The following is a 13,362-nucleotide window of genomic DNA, read 5'->3' as shown; positions in this document are numbered from 1 at the left end:
CACTGCCTGGAGCCAGTGGTTCAATTCCTTGCTTCCTTAAGTATGGCCTCCACACACACTCTTTAAAAGTTACCTATCAACCGGCATCCTGCTTGCTTGCCGCGTAGTGAAACCTGCTCCGTCGTGGTCACAGGTAGAGAGGTTCTCTAGCCATTAAAGCGCTCTAAGGGTTTATGGCCATGAAAGTGCTTTGATCCACACCTGTCAACAATGCGATCTTAAATTCACCCCCCTCTGGTCTGTCTTGTGCATTTACTGGGCCGCACAAGAGTGGTCCGAGCGGTTCTCCAACGCCTCGGTGTGAAATAGCAATGTGGAGAGAGGTGTCAGCGATGGCTCAACCTCTGTAGCCATAGAGCAAGACCCTTCCTGCTATGGTGGTGGCTGTGGAAATCCGATCAAGACACCCAAGGAAAAGCAGAGCAGGGCTGAGGGTGAAATCTGTCCTAACGTTTCTGAGAGTAGTGAAGGGACTTGTGAAACACCGGCTGTCAGCCTCCCTTTGTGGTTGCTGTTCACTGCTGCTTTGTGCTCTAATCCAGGCTGTTTTATGGAGCTACACCCATGTCTGGGTTTTGTTGAAATGAAAAATGCTCAGACAGCTGCATCACTCAAGTTAGAAACGGGGGTAATTGAGAAATGAGGACAGAAGGGAGAAGAATTGGGTAATACTGCACACACTTCAGCGCGCCCAAGGCAGAGTGGCATGCAGGTAAGGCTTGCCCAATACTCACTAGACAGAGAGCTTCTTATCCTGTGCCAACTTTGTAAGTAAGCAATGATCCATGCTTGGGTGAGGATTACCCTGGCACTCTGTGTAGATCGGGTGCAACTGTGCCAGAAGGCCAAAAGCTGCAGGTACTTGGTGAAGGATGGAGGAAATGTTCTGAAAATAACAACTTGAGCTGGAGGCAAACTGCCTTTCTCAGCATCAGCTGTTTCTGCATCAGAAATGGCGCAATTAGTTGTTTTTCTCTCTACCTGACTATTTGTCTTTCACAAAACACCCAGTAATGCAAATAGTCATTCTGCAGCTGTCTCTGTGTCCGCATGGAGCAGCTGAACTGAGAGGGAAAAAGGTGGTTTCTCTCCTAGTGCATGTGGTGGGGAGAACAGTTGAGTCAGAGCTTCCCTTTTTTTGGTAAATACAGCGGAGCTCTGTAAACACAATTATATGTTAAACTTCTAACACTGGCCTCTTCAGCTGTGAAGAGACAGACAATGTGGTTCTAGGGGTTGGGTGCAGCCTCCTCAGGCTAAGTGATTTGTACCCTGAGACCACTCATCAGTTGCTTTCCATAATTCTTTGGAGAGCTCTGCCAGCCTGAAGGAACTAACCTCTGCTGGGATTGCTTCAGAGCAGCATGGAGCAAATGCCCAGTTGCTTGGTTGAGTTTGTGACTCTTGCTGAGATGCAGTAAGTAAGTGCTTGGGTTCAGTCAAAAAGTCCTGGCTCCACTTCTGAGCATGGTGGCTCATGCCTCAGACTGTGGTAGCAGATGTTCTTCATGGTTAAGTGCATAGAGGTTTAGTCTGCTGCTTAAAATAAATATCCTGGCCAAATACTAGCTTTCTGACATGCGGGAACGCCCCTTGGTTTTAGCCTGTCATTGGCTCCTTGGGGTGCCTCCCTTGTTTTTTGCCCATGCTGTATCCTTTCAGCTTCTGCGATCATTTAGTAGTCTAGGAACTGATCCATCGTGGTTGGTCTTGGAGTTTGTCTCTCTCCATCAGGCTGTCTCTTGGAGCTGTTAGTTTGTAGGCTGCTGATTTAACGATTTGTCCACCAGCTCTAGGGGTGTTGCAAGTGTTTCCCTATAAACAGGTGAAATAAATAATAGTGTGTCTGGTAAATGAAATCCATTTCAGGTTAAATCTGAATCCGCTGCTGTCTCCAGCACCCCACTCCCTAGTTTCAGTTCAGCAGTCGTGAACTCCAGAAGTGAGGGAGAGAGCAAAGAATAAATGTAGGGAATCTACTCTCTACTACTCTTTCTCCCTTACCATTCCTGGCCACCTGCTTCTGGACCATGCAGCCTATGTGATGTCTACAGCAGGCCCTGTAGGCTTTGTAAAGTTTCTATTCCTTTATAAAGTCTTGTGTGTGACAAACATAGTTAATTCCCCACCCAACTCGACCAAGCACCACTCCTCAACAGGACCAACAGAACAATAGAAGCGCATCCTCTACTGGTCAAGCTGGCTTGGCGCTAGGATGAGCCAAACTACATTGTAGGAAATCTGTCTGAAGCAAACCCTGCCCCCTCTCCCTTAAATGCCTTGTCTGACTGAGCCCGAATTGTCCATACAAATTTTGCTGTCCGTGTTAAGATCTGGTGTGAAATTTCAGGTAGATGGATCTGATTTTGGTAAAGTTCAAAGGTGTGTTTGGGTCAAATGTAGGTATATAATAGGCAAGCTAGCGTCACCTTAACGAGGCCACTCTTCATCCCACCACTGTAGAGGTGCATTTTAATTACAGTGTGGTACTGCTCGGCCGTGGCAGAATGTGAAGTTGGGGCTGGCGGTGCTCACTGGTTTCTGGTGCAGTCCGAGTGCTGTGCTGTTTTGTTACAAGAGGAAAGAATGAAACTGGTGTTGGTAGCAGAGTCCCTTTTACGTGATTCCTGTGCACCTAGAGTTCCTCACTTGCCCGCGGTTCTGGTCTGGTAGGAGATCAGCTAACTCCAGGGCTGCTTTCTAGCAAAACTGCAGCTGGTTATTTGGTGGATGAGGGGCAGGCAGGGGGTGCTCTTGCCCTGTGTTGATTGGTCCTTTTACTCTTCCGGGCGGGGAGTTCTTCGTTGGGTATGTCCTGGCTGCTTGACGGGGAGGGAGACTGTTGTAGAGCATAGGTACAAGGCTGAGCAGACTCAGGTCAGGAACTTCTGAGGCCCAGGAGAGCAGAGTAATGTGGAGCCAGAGTTACTGTATTTGCTCTGTACTGGAAGTGGTACACAACTGTTCTTACCTGACTCACCTGTGTTCCTGATTTGTATGGAGCTGGAATGGGTGTTAGCTGAGGAAAGGGACTGATTAGTGCCAAACCCTGAATCTCTCACAAACTAAGCAACCTTAGTTAAGGAGCTGGAGACGCTATGGCTTAGCCCAACTCCTCCTTCCCCACACAGCAGCTAACCTAGGCAACTGCAATGCCATTCTTTCCATCCACCTCCTACAAGTCTTTTCCTGTCGCTGCATCCAACGTTACTCTGTACGTGCATCAAGAAGTGCTGCCCTTCAGTTTCCTCCCCACTTACATGCTTGTGCACAGAAGCCAGCTTGAAGCTGCAACCCTCTCCTTGTCCTAATTTACTCCTGAGGGCATGTTGTGCCAAAAAATAAAAATTCTGCACAATATTTTAAAATTCTGCACATCTTTTTTGTCCAATAAATGTGGAGACTCTAGCATGGCAGTGGGGAACACAGGCCACTGGCTGCAAAGAGGTGGGAGATCCCTGTGAAGCTCTTCCCCCTCTCCTAGGACATGAACTCAGTGGTGAGGCTGCACCCAACCCTGACAGCACAAGGACTGGGCCTACCCCCTATGTGGGCAAGGCAGGATGCAAGTGTGGAGGGGCTTAGTATGGGGGGATCCAGGTGTGGGTTGAGAGGGTTCTGTGGGGGGCAATCTGGGTATGGGCAGCTCAGTGGTGGATCCTGGTGCAGGGGAGATCTGGATGCACAGGGGCTTTGGTGGGGGGGGTGTTTCCTGGGTGCAGCGGTAATGGGACTCTGCAAGGGAGTCCAGGCGAAGGTGGTTGAGGGTCAGTGGGCAGTGGGGCGGGGTCTGGGTACGGGGGGATAGAGCTTGGCAGAAAGGACTGAGGGATGGGTGGGGCTCAGAGGGGAGTCCAGATGCTGGGGGAGTGGGGCTCAGTGGGGTGGGGATCCAGGTGGCGCCGGGGGGGGGGGGGGGAGTTCTGAGTGCAAAGGGCTGAGGCTCAGCAGGAGGGTCTGGGTATGAGGGGGTCTGGATGCATGAGTGTTGGGCAGATGGGGGGGGCAGCTCCCTGTACAGGGATCCCTCCCCATACAGCTGAAGAACAATGGGTGCAGGAAGCAGGGGGAGTTTGCAGAGCTTCCTGCATTTGGGGGAGAAAGTGGGGGTGAGTCTGACCTGGCCCTGGATGCTGTGCAGGGGAAGAGGAAGTCCCGTCCTCCCCAGCCCAGGGTAGGAGCCACCAGCCGGGTCTTCGCCAGTCCTGCCTCCTGCCCCACAGTGATTTACCTCTCTGCTGGCTGCCCTGGACACCCAAAACATGACTGCTCTTGTGGCTTCCCTTTGCTTCCCCATCAGAAAGTCATTTTTCTGCAGGGAAGGAAAGAAATCTGTGGGGGACATAAATTCTGCGCATGTGCAGTGGTGCAGAATTGCCCCAGGAGTACTAATTGGCGGGAGGATGACACATGCTGATTAAGGTTCTGTTAGAAGTGGGAGATCCACATTCTCCCTTCATTTTCTGACTCGCTGCAACGAGCAGGCATGTAATCCTTTTCAGGCCACCTGCACTAGCTCCGAGGAGGCAACAAGCTAGGATCGCGTCCCTGCCAGGAACCATCCCTACAGTGCACTGTCAGCTGTGGCCTCTCTCCCTCCCACCCACCGCTAAATAGAAAAGAGAATAATTCCACCCTGTGCCAAAAATGACAAGTTTAAGGTCTGTGATGGTAAAAGCACCTACGTTTTTGTATGTTTCTCAGGCAGCGGCTTGCAGAAGACAAGCTGCACCTCAGATTGTAATAAACAGCAGCAAAAAGAGAGATTAAATAGGCGCTTTAGAATAAAGCATTGAAAGACTGATCAAAGCAACACGTTTTGCAAATGGCCGTAAAATGGGAGCGGAAAGAATTTTAAGCTGTTGCAGCAGCCAGCAGGAGAGAGATCATAAACTAGTGGCAGGCAAATAAAGAGCGTGAAAGCAGTTGCTTTATACAATTTATTTAAAATAAGTTTTGTTACAAAACAGGATCTTTTTATTAAAATACATAAAAACATCTACTCTTACAAAAGGCTAGAGGTTTTAAATAGACTCCACGGCGCAAGAACAAGCTTAGAAAGAGCCAAGGTGGAATCAAGGCTTTATAATACGGGGAAGATTGACAAAGGCAGCCTGGTCTCCGTAATGCAGGCCAGCACACCTGTTGGGTGTATTTGGGCAGCTGCTCTAAACAACAGCTTGAACTCCATCCACCGCACCCCATCCCACCCCCAAACGTTAGACAACATCCACACTTCACTATATGAACCAACGTTTGTTGCTTGTTTCTTTTCAGTCAGATACTGTAAGAGAGGATATAAATATTTCTGACACGTCCATGAACGAACACACGGATCTGTTTAGAAAGAGTGGAGGAGGTTTTTAAATAGCTTTACAATTAGCTTTATTTGAAGCTTTTTTAAACATTCGATCGCCGCTCAGCAGCCTTACTACACTGGCACATTAACAGGTGCTTTTTGCACAGCCCTGTATGTCAAGTACTGCATGCACCCTGGGGGTGGGGGTAGTGGTGAGACGCAGAGGGACGGTAAGAAAAGGTTCTGGCTCCAATGTTCACACACAGTGGGGCCTGATCTTGCTTTCAATGGGAGCGGGATTCCCGCCTTTGCTGGACTATGCAAGCGTCAAAATAAATAGACGCCCTGGTGACATCTGGGAGAATTTGGCACATGTTTCGGCAGGAGTAGCCTCGGGGAGACAGACTGATCCTGGAAAGGAGGTGGGAAAGGACTGATTCAGTTTTCTAAACCCAGTGTTAAGAACCCCTTGGTGTTTGGCAAGCGAGATAGCGCCACTATGGTTACCACCTGGCTGCTCCAGCTTGTTACAGCCTCCTGCCGAGCAGTACCAAGTTATATCTGCGAGCTAGCTGGAAGCCTGGGTCATAGCTACAAGGAAAACACCAGTTAAAAGGCAGTGGTTGCTTTTCTCGGCTCTAACCTTAACCTCTGTACCCCTCTCCTGCCAATGGATACAGGTCTGAAAGTCACTTAAGCGCTTCATTTGCCTCTAGAGTGGGAAGAGTTGGATCCAAGGACCTCTGGCTGGCTTTGAGGAGCCCTTGGTTTGAGGCAGACAGTTCAGCTGCTTTTAGTGGTGGCTGGTTGCTGCTTTTATACGCAGAGGTTGCCGGACGCGTCATGGCAGAGTGCCTGTGCCCTGGGTAAGTTCTGCCAAGGGACAAACAACAGGGAAGGGCTAAAACATTTCGGCCTCACCATTTACCCTCATGACCAGCAAACTTGCTGTCCTGTGCGGCTATCCCCACCCTCCCCAGCTAAGGAGATGAGTGGCGGAGGGGGAGGACTGCCTGAGACACAGCAACGTGGGTTCAGAAGATGGTACTGCTTGTATTGTTAGGGGAAGTGGGTGAAGAGGACAGTCCCCTCTGCAATTTGCAGAGGTGAAAATCATTGGAAGACCGCTTCAAAGTGAATGGAGTGTGAGCTTTAGCACAGCAAATTATGGCCTCTGGATCCCTAAATGCTGTTTAAATCCAAGAGTAAGAGGCACACACCCTTACCTCTGAAGTTCACCCTTCCCCTCCCTTTGGGGGGGTGTCAGGCAGCAGCATCCGATGAAATAGCATGTGTGCAAGAACGTCAGCATGAAGTTTGAACCGGGGCCAATGCGGACGTCCCTGCAGTAAATTACCTCCCGTCTAGGTTGTCCTCGACCAGCTGACGCCTACACAAGCTTTACCCCTGCTATGTATGAGGCGATGAAGACGGTGGCATAAAAGTCTGTGATCTTCCCTTCCACAGCCCTCACTCTGGCAGCAGCCGGCCAGCCATGAATAGGTCCGAACAGACGCAGCCCTGGTCATTGCACCAAGGAAAGCACAGACACGTTTGGTTGGTTGGTAGGTTTTAAACCAACAGCTTGGTGATACTCTTTATTCGTTTAAAAACAAAGCCAGGGGCAGTGAGATGGGAGAAGCCCCTGGCAGCTCTACTCTCCCTTCAAATCCATTAAAAACCTCCATATGGCAAATAAAAGTGTACATGCATAAGTGCCACAGGTAGGCAGGTAAAGTCCCCTGGGCTCAGTTCCACCAGAATCCAGCTCCAGGGGCATCCATTGCCAGCAATGGAGTCTGTACTGTGCACGGCCAAGCTTGGTGCCCCTATGTGGTGACACGAGTCTCCGGGTGGGACTTTAGTTCTACAGGAGTCTTGGTTCAGAGATGGGGGAAGGAGAACCGGCACCTGACAACCTGGTTTCACATCTGCAGTGGAGCAACCTGTGTCCATGCTTCCAAGAGCTTCTGCCTCTGCCCAGGAGCCTGGAGAGAACTGTCTTCACCTTTGGCTCTTGGATCCCACAGAGTCCTCCTCTCTCCTGAATGTGTGACAGGGCACAGTAGCGTGCACTGTCAATCCAATGGGAGAGGTGTGGGGGCGGTGGAGAGAGTCTCTTTCCGTTTCCAGAGCTCTTGAAACGCAGGAATTCTCCTTCACACCATGAGCTCATTGGGTCTGGAGCAGATCCTGTTCCCCAGCTGAGTGTGTCCATCACACAGGGACTGGCCTCAGCTTTCCTACAAGGAAAGAAGAGAGCATCAATACTATGGCAGAGGGGAGAATGCGCAATTCCTGCCCCAAACACCAATGTGCAGACAGTGCTCCTAGAGTCTGAGGGCTTCTCCCTGCTACCACCAGGGATTGCCAAAGAAAAAGTGCCCTGCATTAGAGACTGCAAACCACCGCACACCGTTCCCGAGACACAAGCCCCCTTTGCCAGTTACTGAGCAGACTTGACCGTCCCCCTTAAGCATTTGCTGAAGTAGAGACCTTCACCGCTTACAGAAAGGCTGAAACCCGACTACCCTCCATACCTGCACATGCTCACCTGGAGGCCAGGACTGCCCCTAATTTCAGGCTGAAATCAAAGTGAACAACAGAGTTTCATTGGAGACGAGGTTACACATGTTCCCGCCCCCTGCAACGAAGCCTCCCCCTTCCCCCACCTTTTCTCTCTGTGCTACAGGGAGGAGGGGAAGTTGGCAGTGGGATTCAGAGCAGTGCACAAAGGGGATTGATTGAGGCTGGTTATGTAGCACCACCTTCTCTTTCTGCCCCATTCAGGAAGGGCTGCCAAGGGTGGTTTTTGCTGTGCTGCCTTGTCAAACTATATGGCCATTACTGGTCCTTAAATGAGGCGGTGACAGCTTGCAGTCTGCAATGAAAACCTCTTCCCTTGGTCAGCACCGGCTCCCCACTACACGGATGCTGGAGCAGAGGCAGAGCAGGTGGGATGAAGATCTCAGACCAGGCGGTGTCACCACAGCGTTAGGATTAGGGTCCTCTTCAGAGAAGGGAGGTGGCAGAGGTTTAACTGGGACTGTGCCAGATAATTTGTGTTTAGCTAATGAGCTTATTCCAGGCGAATGGGCAGTTAGTTCTCTGCTGCACTAGCCCCGGCTGTTACCAACCCTCTTTTCCCTAGTCATGTCTATTCTGGAATTTATCTGGAGAACTGGCCGGTGAAGACCCTCAAAAGGCAACATGAATAGAGCACAACACATCAGAGCAGGTGGACACCTCCGCTCCTAGGATCGCTCTTCTCACACCGGGCCTGGATGTATCCGAAAAGCCCTTTGTCACAGTTCAGGGCAACTGCCCCGTGTTTTCCCTCAGTGACCCAGCAAGGGCACCAGGATTCCAGCTCCCTTTCTTGGGTGGAGACCCACGTCTCTCTCCCGTCTGTCTGGGGTATTTCCAGGCTGCACAGTTCCCTGCCTTCACTGTGGTATTCCCAGCAGCAGAGCCAGACTGCCCAAGCACAGCTGCTTGCTTTCTCTTCAGAGATGGTTAACAGTGTTCACCATAGAGCTCTTTCTAAGCAAGCCTCTTTTATTCTTAAGGTAAAAGCACCACACCGAAAACATAGTAAAAACAATGGAAGAACCTACACATATGCTAAAAAGCTTACCAGAGATCACCCCAATCCTAATATGGGCTCTGGCAGGAGTAGTCCTTCACCCCCCCAACCCATCCCCACACATACACCACCCAACTGGTTTCCTTGTGGTTTCAAGTTCATCACAGCTTCAGCTCAGAAAAAAGCACACAGTCTTACAGGGTCTCAGTAGGCCCAACCCTTCCCTAAGGGCTGGGGCCCTCTGTGGAGCAGGGGTCCTGCCCATTGGCTGGAAGAAGGCCCTGAGCCAGTTTAAAACCAGGCTATTTATCCAAAAATCCCCTTTGTCTGTGGGTCCCTGGAGAATCCAATTTGAAATCCAAGGAGGGTGGCTTCAAAGAGTGGATAACCAGAGCAATTACATTAGTCTGTCTTAATTCCCTAAGGTTTGTCCAGGATCTTACAGGATATAATCAGTCTGTCACACCATCATCCACTCACACGAGCCTCCTAACTTTGCCCTATTAGGGCCTTGTGAATTTACTCTACAGCCTATGTGCCATTGGATAAAGCAGCTTGCCGGAGTGAGATCTAAGGGCTCTGTCTGCTGCTGCAGAGCCAATGCTCACACATGTATGGTAAGACAAGCCCTCTGGGTCAGCCTTTTGTGCAAACGATGCCTTCAAAAGAAGTTCTCTTCTTGCTGGGAGGGACTCAGAAACCATAGCTGGGTGCGGCGGTGGGGGTGGGAATTAATACCATTTGGACAGAGGGTGAAGAGTCTGGAGTTTGTTATTCACATCCACATGTGTCAGGAAGCATTATCGAAAATAGGGGAGCACAGCGAGGCCAAAGGAGACCTCTCCACTACACCTACCTGAGGTCTGGAGCTTCCTCCGGAATGAGCCTGCTCGTCTTGTAGGTGTCCCGGAGCTAGGAGAAGAATGTGTTCGAATGGAGGGCTGTGCTGCCACTGGTGAATCATTCTAGAGAGAGAGAGAGACGGAGACTGGGATCAGACTGCAAAGAAAAGCTACAGTGACTGCACCATTAAGGATTTTTTAAGACAAATCACCCCACTGGGCCAGCCTAGTCAATCTGCCGCTTTCCAGGCAGCCATGTGAAGAATGCAGGACCAGCATAATGGGATCACTATTGCTCGAGGCAGTCAGAAAATGGGCTGTTGTATTCTGAGCAGGCTGGTGTATTCTGGAAGGCCACTCAGAGGGCGTTCCAAAAGTCAGGCCCTGGGGCTGGTGAGAGAGGGAGAAAGACTTCCAGGGTGGAGGCGGTTGTATGTGTTGCAGAGAAACAGAACGTGAACAGCGCACCATAGAAATGAACAGAACAATCTAACGAAAGGCAATGGAAGTGTGCAACACGGTTGGTTCGTTACCTCTAAGTGCTCCTGACTAGACCAGGACACTAGTTCTGCTCTCCTGGATACAGGGCCCAGTTCCACTGAGCGAACCCTCTCAGCAAACTTTAGGGAACAGAGAGTCTCACTTGTGTTCTTCTCCACTGGAGAGACCTGGAGCCAGACAGAAATACACAGCATTCATTGCCTTGAACTCTCGCTGCCTCCCTGCCAACATTCCCATACTGCTCGCAGCGGGGAGCTGCCGATCCCTGGCAACAGGAGGGGGGGGGAAGGACTGGAAGAGCCACGTTCACTATCAGACAGCAGTTACAGTGTGAGGCTGGAGAGAATCTAAGTTCCAGCTCTCGATCCCAGCAAGAGTATTTCAGTGCTGCTAGGACACTATGATTAATAACAATCATTTCCCATTATAGCACTGTACATGTATGTGGTGCTTTACAATCAGAGTCAAATGGGTTCCCTGTAACTAACGCTCTTTGTTTGTAGGAGAGCTGAAATAAGCTACAGCAGCTGGCAACCGCTCAGGGGCTCTTCCGTAAGGGCATAGTGGAGACACAGGCATTGTAGTGATTTAGTGGTGAAATTCCTGGTGGGGAGGGGACACACAAGCTGCGGGGAGGTTTAAAAGGAAAACAACCCCAAGCCACCGTGAACAAATAGAGGTGAGTAGAGAGAGACTATTAAGAATCTGATAATGCCAACCACAGAAAAATACACAGAGGAGAGGGGGAAACCCACCCCAAAAAGCCACGTGTTGCCTGGCCTGGCCTGGCTACGTTTAGAGACATAGTTTAGTATGAGATTTCTCAGACTTCCATATACAAGTAGATCTCTGTGACCTGCCCAGTACTAGAATCTGTGAATGGATTTACCAGCTTTCCTCCCTCCTCTCACGCACAACAGAGCTCTCCTTGAGTAGAGCTATTAGAGAGACGATTGAAAAGGATGAGTTTTGCTGGTTCTATTTCAAAATCAAGTCTTTTCCTCACACCAGTGCCCCCAAGTATAGTGTAAACAGACAAGCAGGCAGGGCTGACTGAACTTCATTGGATGCCCCTACTTCTTGGCTCTGATGCTGGTGGAGTGCCGTGACGGACAACGCTGTGCTCCTCTTCTGTCACTGAGGGTGTGTCTCTACTTTGAGTGGGAGGTGTCATTTCCAGCTCAAATAGCCGTGTGCGCACTAGCGTTGATCCCACTTCCATGCTAAAAATAGAAGGGTAGCTGCAGCAGTGTAGGTAGCAGGCTGGGCTGACTGCCTAAGTCCATCCCTACAGTCCTCGGTCGGATTGTACTTTGGGTGGCCAGCCCTCTCACTGTCGTGGCTACGCTCTATTTTTAGCACACTAGAGGAAGAGGCTCTCAGCTAGACCTGAGTATCTCCTAGAAGAAGGCACCTTCCATTGCATTGGAACCTTTCCCTTTCAGTCCGTGGCACGTCCCAAATAGCAAGCTATTCTGCAGTCCCTAGGGGAGTAAGAAACCGAGATGATCAGGGAAAGGGGAGAGGAATGCCCTACATTTACACAAAACGTAACGTATTCCTCATTCTTCATCACCAGCACAGACCCAACCAAGTGCAGCTAGTCCAGAGCGGCACTGAGAGACCTCAAGAAGGGAGGCTATTTGGCACTGGTGAGGCCACATCTGGAGTAGTATGTCCAGTTTTGGTCCCCCCACTACAGAAAGGATGTGGACAAATTGGAGAGAGTCCAGCGGAGGGGAATGAAAATGACTTATGAGGAAAGGCTGAGGGAACTGGGGTTATTAGTCTACAGAAGAGAAGAGTGAGGGGGGATTTGATAGCAGCCTTCAACTACCTGAAGGGGGGGTTCCAAAGAGGATGGAGCTCGGCTGTTCTCAGTGGTGGCAGATGACAGAACAAGAAGCAATGGTCTCAAGTTGCAGTGGGGGAGGTTTAGGTTGGATATTAGGAAAAACTTTTTCATGAGGAGGGTGGTGAAGCACTGGAATGGGTTACCTAGGGAGGTGGTGGAATCTCCCTCCTTAGAGGTTTTTAAGGCCCGGCTTGACAAAGCCCTGGCTGGGATGATTTAGTTGGTGTTGGTCCTGCTTTGAGCAGAGGGTTGGACTAGATGACCTCCTGAGGTCTCTTCCAACCCTAATCTGCTATGATTCTAATGTTGGAGAGGGAGACTGTAATATGTTCTGGCCTGCAGCACTTTCATGTTGAGACAGGAGCATGGTTTGAAGTAGGAAGTAAAGGCGTGTAGGGAAGCCCAGGTGTCTGTAGCAAATGTCGACAAAGAAGGGCACACGGACAGACACACACACAGAGTCTGGAGACTGCAGTGGATCTATGCCAGTTTACACCAGTGGACGACCTAATCCTACTGGCGTGTAGGAGGGTTTTCCATGGAGCGCCTGCCTCCAGAGGAGGGTGCCACTCCTCACGGTGGTAACATTGAGGGTGTTCCCAAAAAATGATTGATTCCTGAGTCTGGTCCAAGGCAGCTATATAAATACATATTGTGTATTGCCCCAATCAAACCAGACAGAATGAAGCTGCTTAAATAAATGCCCAGTGAACATATAAGTCAGTTGGCGGATCACATTAAAATTGTATAGTATCATTTGTTGCACTGCAAACTTATTCTTAGAAGTGTGGTTTCTACTCTAAAAAGTGCCTGTGTAAAAATGGCACCTCCTTATTCATCTACTCCTCATGGGACATTCAGGGTCAGCCTTGCTCACTTGAGTAACTAAAACGAGTTTTTACTGTTCTTTACTCCCATTATCCCTGCAGAAGCCAACACAGCTACGAGAGAGAAGCCAAATTCTATTCCTTCTTATGCATCAGGGACAGACCTGCTAACCAGGTTCCAGGCAGTTACACCTGTGCAAACTCACAGACAGCAACAGAACTGCACAGGTCTCACTGAAGGCAAAATATGAAGCCAAGGGGGTTGCTCAGGTGTCACTAAGCCATAATTTGGCCAGCAGGGCCTTTATTACTAGTGATGGGATGGAATAAATCCAGCTTGACTCTCAAGTTGCTGGCAGTTAAGAAAAAAAAACCATCTTTTCACTTGTAAACAGCACCATTGATTAAAATTAGAGACACTACACGTAGAATCCCACAGTGCCACTTTCAGA

General features: G+C 49.9%; 1 protein-coding gene across 4 annotated transcripts in view; it reads right to left on the bottom strand.

The window, feature by feature from the left end:
- Nucleotides 1–6,865: 6,865 nt before the first annotated feature.
- KIFC3 (kinesin family member C3) overlaps nucleotides 6,866–13,362 on the bottom strand; it is a 61,659-nt gene continuing 55,162 nt past the window's right edge. For all 4 annotated transcript variants that reach the window (XM_026652666.1, XM_026652665.1, XM_026652668.2 and 1 more), the window contains 3 exons: nucleotides 10,261–10,395; nucleotides 9,742–9,850; nucleotides 6,866–7,542 (listed from right to left, as the gene is read on the bottom strand). In XM_026652666.1, the coding sequence (XP_026508451.1) occupies nucleotides 7,517–7,542; nucleotides 9,742–9,850; nucleotides 10,261–10,395 (270 nt within the window). In that variant the 3' untranslated portion in view covers nucleotides 6,866–7,516. The remainder of the gene's footprint in view (nucleotides 7,543–9,741; nucleotides 9,851–10,260; nucleotides 10,396–13,362) is intronic.

The sequence above is a fragment of the Terrapene carolina genome, unplaced genomic scaffold, assembly GCF_002925995.2.
Source record: "Terrapene carolina triunguis isolate 2854851 unplaced genomic scaffold, T_m_triunguis-2.0 Scaffold130, whole genome shotgun sequence".
NCBI classification, from domain to species: domain Eukaryota; kingdom Metazoa; phylum Chordata; order Testudines; family Emydidae; genus Terrapene; species Terrapene triunguis.
Note: the sequence above shows the minus strand (reverse complement) of the source record. Positions and strands in the feature narration are given on the sequence as shown.